Source organism: Phyllostomus discolor, chromosome 4 (assembly GCF_004126475.2).
Source record: "Phyllostomus discolor isolate MPI-MPIP mPhyDis1 chromosome 4, mPhyDis1.pri.v3, whole genome shotgun sequence".
NCBI lineage: Eukaryota > Metazoa > Chordata > Mammalia > Chiroptera > Phyllostomidae > Phyllostomus > Phyllostomus discolor.
Window position 1 is genome coordinate 89,216,334 of NC_040906.2, and position 17,764 is coordinate 89,234,097.

The following is a 17,764-nucleotide window of genomic DNA, read 5'->3' on the forward strand; positions in this document are numbered from 1 at the left end:
GTTATATTCAGAGAATCAACATAAATGGCATAAAGGGCATCCCAAGAACATCAAGTTCATGTGATCAAGGAGACGGCACCACTGAATCTCACAAGTCTCCTATCATAGAAGTTCATACTACAATGTCAGGAAGTCAAAACAGAACAATTCAAGAAGTATAATCAAACAAGAAGAGTCTCACAAATGATGGGAAGACAAAGAAACAACCCCCAATCTAAAAGAAAGGAGGAATCCTCAGAAAGAATGCTAAATGAAACAGAGGCAAGTCAACTATCTGATACTGAGTTCAAAACAATGGTTATAAGGAAGCTCAATGAGCTCAGTGTGAATTTCCAAAAACTACAGGGAAACTATGAGGAAATTACTGCAAAATATATCAGCATGAAAAGGATATAGAAATAATCAATAAAAGCCAAGAGGAAATGAAGAATACAATTTCTGAATTGAAGAACACAATAGAAGGAATCAAAAGCAGGCTAGATGAAGCAAAGGATCAGATCAGTGAGCTGGGGGACAAGGTAGAAAAAAACTCCCAGAAAAGCAAGAAAAGGAGAAAAGATTCAAAAAGAATGAAGGTGGGTTAAGGGAACTGCAGGACAACATGAACATAATAATATCTGTATTATAGATATTAATACAGATAAGGAGCTAGGAACAGAAAACCTGTGTGAAAAAGTAATGATGGAAAACTTCCTTAATTTGATTGAGAGAAAAAAAAAACCACACAAGTCCAGAAAGCACAGAATGTCTCAAGCAACAGACATGCAAATAGGCCCACTTGAAGACAAAGCATAGTTAAAATGGCAAATTTGAAAGACAAAGACAAAATCTTAAAGGCAGGAAGGGAGAAAAAGGAAGTAACACACAAGGGACCCCAATAAGACTAGCAGCTGATTTCTCAACAGAAACATTACAAGCCAGAAAGGAATGGCAAGAAATATTCCAAGTAATGAAAAGCAAAAGCCTGAAACTAAGACTACTCTATCTAGGAAGGCTCTCAATTAATAGAAGGCCAAAAATAAGGAGCTTCCTGGACAAAAGAAGGCTCAAAGAATACACCTCCACCAAACCAGCATTGTAAGATATGCTAAAGGGACTGCTTTGAGAAGAGGAAGAAAAAGAGAGAGAGAAAGGAACACAGGTACAAAGGGAGTAAAATGGCAATTAGTAAGTACCTATCAATCATAAAGTTAAATGTGAATGAATTAAATGCTCTAATCAAAGACATAGAATAGCTGAATGGATAAGAAAACATGGATAAGACCCACACATATGCTGCCAACAAGAGATTCACCTCATAACACAAGACCTACACAGACTAAAAGTGAAAGGGTGGAAAAAAATATTCTAAGCAAGCGGACAGGAAAAAAAAGCCATGTAGCAATACTTATATCTGACAAAAGAGACTTCAAAACAAAGGCCATAAAAAGAGACAGAGAAGAACACTTCATAATATTCAAGGGAAGGATCCATCAAGAAGACATAAATATTGTAAACATATATGCATCTAACATAGGAGTACCCAAATACATAAGGAAATTCTTGGAGGACTTCAAGAAAGATCTAGACAGCAATACAGTTATAGTAGGGGATTTTAACACTTCACTGTCAACAATGGATAGATCTTCTAAACAAGGTATCAACAAGTATATTATGGAACTGAACGATGCATTATATCACATGGAATTAACTGATACATACAGAACCTTTCATCCCAAAGGAGCAAAATACACATTCTTTTCAAATAGACACAGAACATTTTCAAAGACAGACCACATAAAAGTCACAAAATAAGCCTCAACAAATTCGAGAAAACTGAAATCATATCAATCATGTTCTAGGACTGCAAAGAACTAAAACTAGAAACCAACCTCAAGGAAAAAACTAAAAAATATTCAAACTCATGGAGACTGAATAGCATGCTATTAAACCATGAGTGGGTTAATAATGAGATCAAGGAAGAAATCAAAATAAACAAATGAAAATAAACAGACAACAGTCTAAAACTTATGGGACACAGTAAAGGCAGTCTCGAGAGGGAAGTTTATAGCAATACAGGCCTATCTAAAAAAGACAAACATTTCAAATAACAGCCTAACTCTACATGTACAAGAACTGGAGGAACAACAACAAACAAAGCCCAGAGCAAGCAGATGGAAGGAAATAAGATCAGAGCACAATTCAATGACATAGAGAGTAAAAGAACAATTCTAAAGATAAATAAAACCAAGAGATGGTTCTCTGACAAGATAAACAAATTAGACAAGCCTTTAACCAGATTCATCAAGAAAAGAAGAGAGGAGCCAAATAAATAAAATCAGAAGTGAAAGAGGAGAAATTACAACTTATATCACAGATACACAGGATGGTAAGAAATTACGAATACGCTATATGCCAAGAAATTTGAAAACCTGGGTGAAATGGACTAATTTCTTGAAAAATGTAACCTTCCAAAACTGAATCAAGAAGGAGGAGAAAGCCTAAGCAGACAGGTAACTGAAATTGAAGCAGTAATCAGAAAACTCCCATCACACCAAAGCCCTGGATCAGATGGTTTCACAGAATTTTAAAAAACATTTAAGGAAGAGCTAACCTGTATCCTTCACAGACTATTCCAAAAAATCCAAGAAGACTACCAAAATCTTTTTATGAGGCCAGCACCATCCTAATCACAAAACCAGACAAAGACACAACAAAGAAAGAAATCTTCAGGCCAAAATCACTGATGATCATAGATGCTAAATTCCTCAATAACATATTGACAAACCGTATACAGCAATACATTAAAAAGATCATACACCATAACCAAGTGGGATTCATCCCAGAGATGCAAGGATGGTACAATATTCGCAAATCAATAAATGTAATACGTCACATAAACAAAATGAAAGACAAAAATCACATGGTCATATCAACAGATGCAGAAAAAGCATTTGATAAAGTACAGCACCCACTTATGATAAAACACTCAGTAAAGTCGGAGTAGAGGTACCATATTCAACACAATAAAGACCATATATGAAAAACCTAGAGCCAACATCATACTCAATGGGCAAAAACTAAAACCTTTCCCCTAAGATCAGGCACAAAACAAGGGTGTCTGCTGTCACCACTTCTATTCAACATAGTATTGGAAGTCTTAGCCACAGTGAACAGAGAAGAAGAAATAAAAGGTATACAAACTGGAAAGGAGGAAGTAAAACTGTCATTGTTTGCAGATGACATAACAGCATACACAGAAAACCCTATAGATTCCACCAAAAAATTACTTGACCTAATAAGTGAATTTGGGAAAGCAGTGGGATACAAAGTCAACATTCAGAAATTAAAGGCATTTGTGTATACCAACAATGAAATAACAGAAACAGAAATCAGGGAAAACAATCTTATTTGGTATAGCCACAAGAAAAATAAAGTTCCTAGGAATAAACCTTACCAAAGAGGTTAAAGGCCTGTACTCAGAAAACTATACAACACTGAAGAAAGAAGTTAAGGAAGACACAAACAAATGGAAGCATATACCATGTTCATGAAGTAGGAGAATGAACATCATCAGAATATTCACAGTACCCCCCAAAATTTATAGATTCAACACAATCCCTATTATAATACCAATGACATATTTCATAGATATAAAAGAAACATTTCAAAAATTTAAAGGGAACCATAAATGACCCTGAATAGCCTCAGCAATTTTGAGACAGAAGAACAAAGTAGGAGGGATCACCATACCTGACATCAAACTATATTATAAAGCCAAGGTAATCAAAAGGGTCTTGTACTGGAATTAGAACAGACATGGATCAATGGAACAGAATAGAGAGCCCAGAAGGAAACTTAAGTCTCTAAAGTCAAATAATACTGGACAAAGGGGGAAGAAGCATGAAATAGAGTAAAAACAGCCTCTTCAACAAAGAGTGTTGGGAGATCTGGACAGCTACATGCAAAAAAATGAAACTCAACCAACAACTTACACCATACACAAAAAATAAATTCAAGGTGGATAAAAGACTTAAAAATAAGACTTAAAAAAAAAGACTTAAAAATAAAAAAAAGACATAAAAATATGGTATCATAAGACTTTTATGATACCATAAAAGTCCTAGAGGAGAACATTAGCAGGAAAATCTCAAATACTGCACAAGGCAGTATTTTCACCAATCTGTCCATAAAGGAAAGACTAAGGGACATAAAGGAAAAAATAAACAATGGGACTTCCTTGAAATAAAAAGTTTCTGCATGGCTAAAGAAAACATTAACAAAATCTAAAGGGAACCAATTGTATGAGAAAATATATTTGCCAATAATTACCTTGGATAAGGGTTTGATCTCCAAAACACATAAAGAACTCACACAACTCCACTCTAGGAAGACAAACAATCCAATTAAAAAATGGGCAAAAGACTTGAACAGACACTTCTCCAAGGAGGACATACAGAGGGCCCAGGGACACATGAAAGGATACTCAGCATCATTACTCATCAGAGACATGTAAATTAAAACCACAATGAGGTATCACTTCACACCAGTCAGAATGGCCATCATAAACAAAGCAACAAACGAATGCTGGTGAGGTTGTGGAGAAAATGGAACCCCAGTGCACTGTTGGTGGGAATGCACAGACTGGTGCAGCCTCTGTGAAAAACAGTATATAATTTTCTCAGAAAACTAAAAATGGATCTGCCTTTTTGATCCAGCAATTCCAATGCTGGGATTATACCCCAAGAATCCTGAAACAGTAGCTCCAAAGAACCCATGCACCTCAATGTTCATAGCAGCACAATTTACAACAGCCAAGTGCTGGAAGCAACCTAGGTGCCCATCAGTAAATGAATGTATCAAAAAATGATGGTACATTTACACAATGGAATACTATACAGCATAAAGAACGAGCTCCTACCCTTTGTGACAGCATGGATGGAACTGGAGAGCCTTATACTAAGTGAAATAAGCCAGGCCGTGAGGAACAAATACCATATGATCTCACCTATAAGTGGAACCTAATCAACAAAACAAACAAGCAAAATATAACCAGAGACACTGAAATAAAGCTCAAACTGACAGTAACCAGAGGGGAGGCTAGACCGAGATAACAGGAGAAAGGAAGGAGGGAAAGAATCATCAAGGAACACGTATAAAAGACCCAGGGACAAAGCAAAAGGTGGGTCGGATTGAGGGTGTGAGGTGGGGGTAGTTGGGGTATGGGAAAGTGGTGGTGGGAAAATGGACACAACTGTATTCGAACACCAATAAAAAATGATAATAAACTTTGGAAAACAATTTGGCAGTACCCACAAAAACTAAGCACATGCACAGGCTACTGTTTAGAGCAGCACTCTTCTTAATAGCTGAAAATTAAAAAGAATTCAAATGTCTATCACAGATAAATAAGTGTGGTCTGCTCATGAAATGGGATACTATATTCTATGTAACAATATATATTATATATACAATAAGCCAACTACAACTACTCACTGAAACAGGGCTACTGCTCATAAATATAATGTTGAAATAAAGAAGCCAGACACAAAGAGAACATCCAGTCAGTTTTCATAAGTTTAAAATAAGTGTAAATAAAAACTAATCTACGGCGTTAAAGTCAGGACAGTGGTTACCCTTGGGGGACTATACCTGGTGGGGGCACAAAGAAGATTCTGTTATTATGGTACCATTCTTTTTCTTCATCTGGATGCTGGTCATACAGGTATATGTGAAAATCCAACAAGCTGTACACTTATTTCTGCACTTACCTGAATGTGTGTAATACTTCCATGAAATTTACCAACAAAAACTACACAGAAAAAAACATGGGAAAAACATATAAACTCAAAGTAGGAAAACCTTTCTATGACGCAAAACCCAAAAGCCATAACTGACAAATTCACCTATTTAAAATTTTAAAATAAACAGCAAAAATCACAAGTAGTGCTGAAAGACAAACAACGATTAGATAAAATATTTATAATTCTACAACAACAGGCAAAACCTGGAAGAAAAAAGGCCAACAATACAAAAGGAAAATGGGCAGAGGATACAAATAGACAGTTTGGAGAAAAGGAAATACAAGTAACCCAAATGTATGAAGAAATGTTCAATATCACTCATAATAATAGAAAAAAAATGAAACGTAATGAAATTCCATTTTCACCCTTCAGATAATGTGGTAATTCCCGGAAACAGGTTTATACAGATAAATAGTATATAATAGTAAATAGTATAATAGTAAATAGCAACTTGAGAGGCTCTCTCTAGATCTGTAACAAATGCACATAACCTTGAACCAGCAAATCCACCTCCTCCAGGGAATTATCCTATAGATACTTGAGAGTGTACCAATTAATGTCCATACAGTGAATGTCATTAACTGAGAACTGATTAAATAAATTAGGGTACATCCTAGAATATTATGCAGTTCTAGTTTGTGTTTTAAATAAGAACAAAGGAGCACTTTATATATTGACATGAAAAATTCCAGGTTATAATGTAAAGTTAAAAAAGGGTAAGAAGAGGACAGTACATAACCACGCTAGCTTGTATTAACAAAAACTGATATACATTTTTGCGTGCATATATCTATAAAATAACTTTAAAAAAAATCCAAGAAGCTAATGCTGTATTATGTATTAGAGCTAATCTAAATGCTACCAACTGTAAGATGCAGAATTATTTTATGGCCTAAAAAAAACCAAGTGTCACCAATTAAATTATGACCATATTTTCTTATCACATAGAATATTTTCTTCTTTTTGAAGAGCTACCTTTAGATTTACATACAAATATCATTTAATCATACATGTTCTTACATAAAAAGGAAAATATTGGTAAAACATTTTTAAATGTGACATCTGCCTCTTCTGAATCATTTTCAACTCGTTTGTTAATGATATAATGATTATCCTCTGTGCCACCAAGAGTTTCCTTTTTAAAATAACCCATTATTGTTTCTGATTATCTCCCAGGCTATGTGATAGGGCCGGCAATCCTTTGTATGTATCTCAGTAATAGAACTTCAAAACTTAGCACGATTCCATCTAATTTTCAGAATCTTCTCTTTTTTTTTTGGTTCTGCTAATGTAGTCCTTCTCAAACTTCATTGTGAATATAAATCTTGTTAACATTAAACCAATATGTTTTTATCTATATTTACCAATATGTGTGTTTTTCATATTTATTTCTTTGCAGGCACTAAAATTATTTTTATTTAACAATTCTGTAAGTTTTGACAAATGCACAAAGCAGTGACTTCAACTGATGTGCCACAAGAATTTTTAAAACATGCAACACCTGACTATTTAGTAGTCACAGGCACTGACCTCTTTTCCCTTAGACTGTCAAATAAAAAAAAAAAGACAAAAACCAACACAACAATAACTGCTTGGTATGAATAAATCAAAATAATATCTCTTTTTGTCTGTCAGATTGGCAAAAATATGTATTTTTTTGTATGCCACAGAATGTTGGTGATTAGTTTATATGTGCCATGAGATTTTAAAAAGGTTAAAAATAGCAACCGCTACCAAAATCAGGATACAAATTGGTTATCTCATTCCCCAAAGTTCACTGTGCTGTTCCTCACTCCACCTAGTCCCAAATAATCAGTGATCTAGTCTCCACTCCTAGAGGTTTCCCTTTCCCAGACTGTCATATAAATAAACTCACATGGTCATGATCTTTTGAGTCTGGCCTCTTTCATTCAGCATAATGCATTTGAAATGAGCCCATGTCATTGTGTGTATAAGTTAGGAACTACATTCAACTGGGAAAAAAAATCCTTAGTTTAGAATGCTTATTTAATTCTATGGCTCTATAAAACAAGGAACATTTTCTTCTTTTAGAAACTTAAGCCCTGGCTAGTGTAGCTCAGCAGACTGAGCATGGGCTGCAAACCAAAGAATCGCTGCTTTGATTCCCAGTCAGGGCACATGCCTGGGTTTCAGACCAGGTATCCAATGAAGGGCACTGAGAGGCAACCACACATTAACGTTTCTCCCTCTCTCTTTCTCCCTCCTTTCCCCTCTCTAAAAATAAATAAATAAAATCTTAAAAAAAAATAAATTTAAGTTACCACACAACACAGTCACTGTTAATAAGTAATGAAATATAATTCCCACCTGATCATCATCTTCTACCACCACCAGGGTTAATTTATTCTTCTTAAAATCCAATCTGGTTATCTTAGGCCTGTAACAATATCAGAATAATAGCTAGATTTCAAATAAATGTCACAAAAATGTTGTTGTTAATTCAAGCACATTAATCATCTAATTTCTAAATTGAACACTGGTAAGGGTAAACATAACCTGCACTGCCCATCAAGAAGGCCTCCAATCATAAAAATAGTTAATAAGGGGGAAAAAAAGTTTCAAAAGCAATTAACTCTAGCAAATTAATGCTACACATGTATCAGTTATTAAAAATGTTAAGGAGCCCTGGCCCAGTGGCTCAGTTGGCTGGAGCGTTGTCCTGTGCACCAAGAGATTGTGGGTTTGATTCCCGGTCAGGGCACATAACTAGGTTGAGGGTTCAATCCCCAGTCAGGGCATGTACGGGAGGCAATTGTTCAATATTTCTCTCTTACATCAATATTTCTCTTTCTCTCTCTCTCCCCTTCCCTCTCTGTCTAAAATCAATAAAAATGTCCCTGATGAGGCTTAAAAGAAAAATGTTAAGGAAAAACAATTGGAAAAATCCATATAAATATTTCAAAGGCCCCCTGCCCTGGTTTGTGTGGGTCAGCGGATTAAAAGTCGGCCTGCAAACTGTAGGGTCACCAGTTTGATTCCCAGTATGGGCATATGCCTGGATTGTGGGCCAGGTCCCCAGTAGAGGGTGTGTGAGAAGCAACCACACATTGATGTTCCTCTCCCTTTCTTTCTCCCCCACTTCCCTTCTCTCTACAAACAAAATCTTTTAAAAAATATATACTTCATAGGCTCCCAACTACAGTGTAAGGGACCCTCAGGCCTAGTGTCAAAGCAGCAACCCAGGAACTGGATACAAGAAAGACTATAAAGCTTTTTTAAAACAAATTATCAATTATGGTCCTCAACTCTATTTTCTACAGCAATTTTGGTTTGAGGAAATACATCTTTAATTAAAAAAATAAAATTTTAACCTCACTTTATGGCCCACTTTCCAACTCTCTCCTGTACGAAAACCCTAAACACCCTATCACATTTGAACTCTCTACTTCTGTGAACAGTAAAATGCCAAAACAATGCAATTCTCACTAATTTTAAACATAATCTACATAAAATATAACTGTAAAAGATAGCTGCTTACAAGAGCTGTACTAAAATAGTAAGTGTAATAGGTGGAGGAGGGGTATCTATCACTTATTTAAGTGTAACAAATACTTACATAATGTCTACTAAGTATCAGGTAGTCTTCTAAGTGTTTTATATGTATTAATTCAATTCATTCTAACAACAATCTATGAGATAAAGATGCTTTATCTCACTGCCTATAGCATTTTCTGACCATGAAGCATATCCCATTAGCCCACTGGGCAAGCTGGAAGTGTCAGAGAATTAACGCTCAAGGACTGGGTAAATAAACAAACACCAAAGCTCCCTCACCCAGCAAGGGACAGTAATGAAGGTGCTCCACTCAAGCCTCTCAGGAAAGCCCCTAGCAGGGACACCTGGATGCAGAAACAAATGAAATGCTATCCTCAACTCCTTAAGGGGAAATACTTTTCAACCTAAAATTCCATTCTTGGCTCAATTATCAAGAAAGCATTAAGAGAAAAATATACCATTTTAAGGCATCCAAGGATTCAAATATTTTATCTCCTACACCCTTTTCTCAGGCAGTTGAGAAAATATATATAAATATATATATAAAATCAGAAAAAACAAAAGCACAGAGAAAAAAATATGGGAAGAAAACACAGGATCCTGGCTGAGAACCAGAAAACTGGAAGTCCCAAGATAAAAGCTATAGAGCATCTTGGACAGCAAACAGGTCACAATGAAATAGAAGAATCATTTCATGTAACCCCTGAGAATTTTAAAGAAGTTGAGAAGAACACAAAGGCAGGTAATTTAAAGGGATGTATGTGGTGCTGTGTAAGCCATTGGGGGAGGAGGAGCCAAGAGCATTAGTAAAAACAAAAAGCTATACAGTAAGGAAAGGTAATCCCAGTTGTGATTTCAAGGATTTTGGATTTTGGGGTACATCAGGAAAAAGAGAGAGAGAGAGACAGCAGTATTGCACAGTGGGCTTTGTTCAGAGGTGTTTGGACAGGGTTGTACAAGAGGGAAGTCCTTTAGAGGCGGAGAACATCTAGAGACAAGTGGCACAGGACCACCACCTAGAAGAAGACAGCATGGGAACTGCCAGAAAAGAAGGCAATCAGAGAGGAGGCTTACGTGTCTAGGCAATGGCATTCAGCAGCAATGGGGAATTCTCTCAGTCAGAGAGCTCTCAGTCAGAGGGCTCAGTCACAGAGCACTGCAGTCAGTAGTGGTTTGGATCTTATATAGCTAAAAGATTTGTTTCATCTATTGCTAGCAGTTTTCAGTAGGATATGCAAAAAAGACAGGTTCTAAATGGCTAAAAATATACTTACTGGGCTATATGTAAAGCAAATGGATGTGTAAGATTTTGAGTTCTATGCTGGCGGACTTTGAGCTAAGTAACAGTCCTCACATCCTCACACAGGGCCATCTTCAGCCCACATATATAACACCAATATTTTACTAAAGTCTGTAACAGTTCTGACACAGACATAGTAATGTAAACACTATTTCCTGATTTTCAGCTTTTAAAACCAACCAGACAAAATCTGAAGCTCTTAACTATGGTTATATATCTATCCTTAATGTAAAACACAAATATAATTCAAAAGTTTGGATGACAGAAGTTGGGACATAGAAGAGAAGCATAGATTAAAAAGAGATTTTGTAAAAGTATTAATATCTTCCTCTCATACAATAAGGAGTAGGGAGTAAAAAGGCTGTGGAAAAAGAAGTACTAAATATACTGACATAACTTCATGACAAGAGTGAGTGCCCATGTGAACGTTTAATACATAAAGAAATATGTAATATTCACATTAAAACATGCATGTTGACCTACCTTGGAACTAATGGAAAATGAGGGCAGGTGAGTTTTACTGGGAATAAAGATGGGTAGGAGTATGACAAGAGGCAGTTTCAATTCATTTAGAAGCTTTTCAGAACTATTTGATTTCCAAGTTCTATTTTATATACTAACTTCATATAAATAGTTTTACATATTAAAAAACAAAACAACAATAAAAATCTTGGACATTAACTCTGCTTACCAAAAAAATAAGCCAATTTTGGTTTCTCCTTCAAAAACAAGAACTCCTGTTGGAGTTAGTCCCAAGCTATAGTCATTCCCATCTCTGGCCTAATTTAAGGAAAGGGAAATGTGTTAGCTTTATTTGCATAAAACAAGTTTCACAATTTTACACAACTGTTTAATTTTATTTCCACAGTGAACTATATTAATTATATACCAGTAATATTAATTCACAAGGTGTTTTCAACAGAGTATCCAAAACAACATTCTCAGGAATATTAATGTGTACAATTAGCTCATTGAAATACTATAGTTTTAAAGGTATGCCTTCATTGAAAATAGTTACACTCCCACTACAACAAAAGCTCTTTCCAGATTCTTCCCATATTCTGTTCACCACTTAAATCACAAATTTTGAAAAAAACTGTTTCTGGGAAATTTTAGCTACTTAAACTAGAAATATCTTAAATCATACACAAGCTATACTACAGCTTACCAAAGTCCTCTATAAAGTTACAGATTTTGAACTTTGCTTCCTCAACTATTTTAATTTTTATAGAACCTACTTGTGTTACATGATGTAAGATGATATGAAGTGAAAAAACAAAAAGTGGTTTTAAAAAACTGTAAAGAAACAGCAGCTTAAAAGAGAAGATATACTTTTTGGAAATTTTGTTTGTCTGTCTTCTTTCTTATAATTAACCTGTGAGATTTTTATCATTCAGTATATAATCTCAGCCCTTATAAACCACTCATCTAAAGTACCCCCTGCTATCACATGTACACTCCATGGCCTTTCTCAGATTGAAAAATTTCACAGCTGGAATCTTGAAGCAATGAATTTTTTCAAAAGCATCACAAAACAGTGCTTACCTTGACCACATGCATATCAACCCCATACATTTCTAGCCATTTGGCTTTATTCAGATAATTGGTTTCAGCTTGTGCTGGTGTCTGACCTCTGAAATTAGAAAAAATAAAATTTTTAAATAATAATAAATGTAAACTGAATTATATACCAAGTATAGAAATAGAAGAAAACAAATATCAGATCATTATTATAGTGATGTTACAGAAAGTGTGATAAAATGTCAAGTACCTGTATTCCTTCCATTTCTCAAAAATAGCCAGCTCCATCTCTTCAGTCTGAATGGGCATGAACCTGAACTCAGACACAAGTTCAGGACTATGCTCAGCAAGATCATAGTCACCAAGTTCAGCTACAAATGTAAGTTTCACAAAGTTATACTTTGCTAATAAGTTTATTTCCTTCCAAATCTTCCTCCACAACCAATTTTATTAGTAAATATTGCCAAGATTATAAAGATTCTTTGCTAAATTATCAGGAATTGTCAACACCCAAACTATTCCCAAAAATTAACCTAGTTTATACTGATCACTTCTTTTATTTATTTTTAACTTGTATTTTACATTTTATTTTTTAAATATATTTTATTGATTATGCTATTACAGTTGTCCATCCCCCCCCCATTCCCCTCTGCCCTGCACAGCCCCTCCGACCCACATTCCCCTCTCTTTAGTTCATGTCCGTGGGTCATACACGTAAGTTCTTTGGCTTCTAAATTTCCCGTATTATTCTTAACCTCCCCCTGTCTATTTTCTACCTATTCTCTATACTACTGATTCTCTGTACCTTTTCCCCCCTCCCACTGCCCTGCTGATAACTCTCCATGTGATCTCCATTTCTGTGGTTTTGTTTCTGTTCTAGTTGTTTGCTTAGTTTGTTTTTGTTTTAGGTGTGGTTGTTCATAGCTGTGAGCTTGTTGTCATTTTACTGTTCATATTTTTTATATTCTTTTTCTTAGATAAGTCCCTTTAACATTTCATATCATAAGGGCTGGATGATGATGAACTCCTTTAACTTGATCTTATCTGAGAAGCACTTTATCTGCCTTTCCATTCTAAATGAAAGCTTTGCAGGATAGAGCAATCTTGGATGTAGGTCCTTGCCTTTCCTGACTTGGAATATTTCTTTCTAGCCCCTTCTTGCCTGTAAGTTCTCTTTTGAGAAATCAGCTGACAGTCTGATGGGAACTCCTTTGTAGATAACTATCTCCTTTTCTCTTGCTGCTTCTAGGATTCTCTCCTTCATTTTTACCTTGGCTAAAGTAATTATGATGTGCCTTGGTGTATTCTTTTTTGGGTCCAACTTCTTTGGGACTCTCTGAGCTTCCTAAAAGTCTATTTCCTTTGCCATTTTGGGGAAGTTCTCCTTCATTATGTTTTCAAATAAGGTTTCAATTTCTTGTTCTTCCTCTTCTCCTTCTGGTACCCCTATAATTCGGATGTTGGAACTTTTAAAGATGTCCTGGAGATTCCTAAGCCTCTCCTCCTTTTTTTGAATTCTTATTTCTTCATTCTGTTCTGGTTGAATGTTTCTTCCTTCTGATCCAAACTGTTCATCATTTGAGTCCCAGTTTCCTTCCTGTCACTGTTGGTTCACTGTACATTTTCCTTTATTTCACTTAGCATAGCCTTCATTTTCTCCCCTTTTTTGTAACCGTACTCAACCATTTCTGTGAGCATCTGATTACCAGTGTTTTGAACTGTGTATCATATAGACTGGCTATCTCTTCATCACTTAGTTGTATTTTTCCTAGAGCTTTTATCTGTTCCTTCATTTGGGCCATTTTTTTTTTTTTTTGTCTCACTGTGCCTGTTATGTAGTAAGGGGCAGAGCCTTAGGTGTTCACCAGGGCAGGGTAACTCACATCGCTGCTTTGTGACACTCTATGTGGGGGAGGGGTCTGAGACAGGAATATGGTACTTGGTCAGCTCTCTGATGGTTTTCAGTCACTTACCCTGCTACCCACAAGCAAATTGGGCCCTTCTGGTGCTGATTCCCGGGTGGGCGGGCTTGTGTACATTCTAAGACCCTGTGGGTCTCTCCAAAGAACTCTTCTGCAAGGCTGGGAGTTTCTCCCGCTGATACCTCAACCCCACAACTGTTTTCAATCAGTGGTCTGAAGCTTTATTTCCCAGCGCTGGGACCCTGGGTTGCGCCATCTGTCTCGCTTCCCAGTTGTTCCTCCCAGTTTATCTGCACACGAATGTGGGTCACACACTCCACCAGCTGCCGCCTTGCCAGGTCTGCCAGCCACCGCCTTGCCCCAAGTCCTCTCTGGCTGGCTGCTCATCTCCACCCCTCCTAATGGTCTGGATGAATGTTTCTTGTTTATCTCCTTGGTTGTCGGACTTCCATACAGTTTAATTTTCTGTCAGTTCTGGTTATTTTTTGTTTTGTTTTTAAATTGTTGTTGTCCTTCTTTTGGTTGGCTGAGGAGGCATAGTATGTCTACCTATGCCTCCATCTTGGCCAGAAGCTGAAGACTTCTTTTTCTATACACACAAGTGACATGTTTGAGGTTAATGGTGTATTTCTAATTAAATATCTTTTAAATTTATTTGAATCTTATTATGTTTATCTCTTGTGTGAAAACCTCTTCCTAGACTTCCACAGGGAAATAACTTTTGACTTTATAATGAATAAATAAGAATATTTAGCAATCCTTAACAATTAGCTGGTATCTGTTGAGAATATAATATGCAAAGAATGCATCAGCATATAGCACTATAAGATGTTATGCTCCTAGAATTTTGAATTATTAATTTTAAATACAGTCTTGCTAAAATATATTTGGAGAAGAAAGGCAGCAGAAAAGAACTGAACAATGCACAAACATTTATATACTTATCTGTGGCTACCTCTAAACTGTGGGTTTGGGCAAGAAGGGAAAACATTCTAGTTTTCTATACTTCATATTTTTTCCTTTAAACAAGTATCTTGTGCATTAAAAAACTTAAAATATTTCAATTTTTATTAAAAAAATCTAGCTACCAAGAGAGAAAACTACATTGAGATAATCATAAAAATAGTAACATTTCTTAAAATATTTTATTTTTCGTTTTTAGAGAGAGGGGAGGCAAGGGAGAGCGGGAAACATCGATGTGAGAGAGAAAAATCGATCAGTTGCCTCCTGTACACGCCTGGACAGGGGACCAAACCCACAACCCAGGCATGTATGTCCTGACCATCGACCTTCTGCTTTGCGGGATAGCACCTAGACAACTGAGCCACACCAGTCAGGGTGATAACATTATTTATTGAGCACCTACTCTACACAGTAGATATATTACAGATGTACTGTCTATTAACTTCACAACAACCTTGAAGAATACTATCACACCCCTTCATTGCTAAAGAAATTGCTCTTTTGCCTGGACCACTGTGTCTTTAAGGAACTCCAAACCAAATCTTCTACATAATGTTGTTCAGAATATATATACTGATTCAGATAAGTGAACTTGAGAGTATGAGAAAAAGCTAATAAAAAAGTTATTTTATGAAGATAAGTGTAATACTTCAGCATGTTTATTCTTAAGGACCTTACGAACTAATAGGATTTGCTAAAATACTAGACAGGGGACAAAGGGATGCATAAGACATAACATGAAATTTGGAGGAATCCAAAATAATGGTGCCATGGGTGAAAAGATCAAGTAGAAATTTTATTTAAAAATATATATGTAAGTAGGGCTACGACATAATATAACAGTCACATGTATAAATCAAAGAGTATTTAGTGAGCACTATTCTGAAGTGTTTTGTTAAATACACCAAAATGTATAAAAACTGTATTTTCAATTCAGACTATATAACAAAATAAATGGTATAACGGATATTGAAAATTGACAGCTTTTCAGTAGATCAAAGAATTTTAGAATTAACAACTTCACACAGGAATTAATAAAATGTAAAAAATGTGCTTTCAAGAAAGATGCATGTAATTATATACTTCTGATTATTATAATGCTAGAGGTATAGCATTTCCAAGCTAGTATCTAGTTGATAGTCTGCAAATGAGAAAAGTTTTAATTTGTAGATGGGCTAGGATAGTAGATGGAGACAAGCAAATAACAATTTATACTAGTTGCAAATTTCTAAAGTGCAGAAATTTCCTCCATTCATCAATCCCTCTATAACAGGAAAATATGCTTTCTTAAATAGTGGTAGCACAAAATAAGCAAAATATTAGGTGTAGCATAAAACATTAACAATTTAGTTTTATCTATATAATAGCAATTATTGGGGATAAACATGGAATCAGCATCCCCCCCTCAAAAAGTATGAAATTATAATCAGAAAATTTTTTCCATTTTGTGAATGACTGAAATTATAGTTTTACTAAAATGTCAAATTTTCAGCAGAAAATCCCTAAGTTTAATAGTATGTGATCAGTTAAACAACGTACAAGATTTGAGGTTTTCATTATTCTCATTTACTGGAAAACATTTTTATACTCAAAATAACTATCAGAAACTTTTAAATACACTCTAAGTAATTCCTTCATGGATTCATTTTTAAGAATAAGACTAAAGTAAACCATATGCCAATAGCAACTTACTAATATATAACTGCATTCAAGAAAAAAATTAGCTGAGTGTCAATTATAACATTTACTGAATTAACAAGTAGACTATGACTTTTGTTTGGAAACACTATTGACAGAAAAAAAAAGCAAAAGAAGCAAAAGGGGAGAAATAGAAGGCAAGGTTCTAAAACAAGTAAAAATTAAGTCAGAGTTGGATACTGATACAAATTTGCACAAAAACAGTGCTGGTTTTCTTCTTGCACATGAATTTAAATCTTTTGAAATTCTTTAACACACACTGAAAAAATGATACTTAACTCCTAACAGTCAACATGAGAACTGCTTACCTTGCAGATTATAAGCTGCCAACTGAACTGCTGTATCAAAGGGACACTCCAATCTGAAAACAAACAGAAAATTGGTTAAACAAGTCAATTTCACAACTTTCATTTTAAGACAAATGGAAATACATACTTTATCTTGACTGTTTCTTTTTCATAATTAATTACAATTTATTTTTCAAAAACATTTTTCAGCTACTCAAGAAAAAGTTATTTACCTTATGCAACTAATACTCACTTTCCACTGAGAATATCTTGTTTTAATTGAAGAACAAATAAATATCTAAGAAAAACAAAAGGCACAAACTTAACTAAACAGAACAATCTACTGTAAAAATAATCTTACCCTTCTAATTTGAGAAGAAACATTCTTACAGAATTTTACCCCCAATAAAATCCATACAAGAAAAAAATAAGAAAAAAGGGGCAAAAAGCATCACAAGATGGTAGCATTTCTACAAGATAACAGCAAGAAAAGGCAGGCACAGAATACTACAGTAGAGAGAAAAGGTTTAAGGCAAAACACTGAGAATAAACACTGTGAGCTGATTTAACTTTCCTCTGACACTTCATATGTGAAGGGATACAAGCGCAAATATAACTGTGGATGACAGCTATAATCACATTGGCAAAGCAGTCAAGAGGAAACCCCTTCTGAAGGTACTCAGCAACTCAATTTTTTACTTAATAGTATGTGGAATGAGTCATGGATTTACAGTATCATCAATAGATAAATACCAAGAGCACAGGAAAAAAGTA

At 35.3% G+C, this 17,764-nt stretch overlaps 1 protein-coding gene across 10 annotated transcripts in view; it reads right to left on the reverse strand.

Moving 5' to 3' along the window:
- The window catches only part of EPB41L5 (erythrocyte membrane protein band 4.1 like 5), a 172,775-nt gene that overhangs the window by 125,093 nt on the left and 29,918 nt on the right, over window positions 1–17,764 (reverse strand). For all 10 annotated transcript variants that reach the window (XM_036023605.1, XM_036023604.1, XM_036023603.1 and 7 more), the window contains exons 6-11: window positions 17,244–17,288; window positions 17,012–17,064; window positions 12,371–12,491; window positions 12,145–12,232; window positions 11,291–11,379; window positions 8,112–8,181 (exon numbers count right to left, since the gene is read on the reverse strand). In XM_036023605.1, the coding sequence (XP_035879498.1) occupies window positions 8,112–8,181; window positions 11,291–11,379; window positions 12,145–12,232; window positions 12,371–12,491; window positions 17,012–17,064; window positions 17,244–17,288 (466 nt within the window). The remainder of the gene's footprint in view (window positions 1–8,111; window positions 8,182–11,290; window positions 11,380–12,144; window positions 12,233–12,370; window positions 12,492–17,011; window positions 17,065–17,243; window positions 17,289–17,764) is intronic.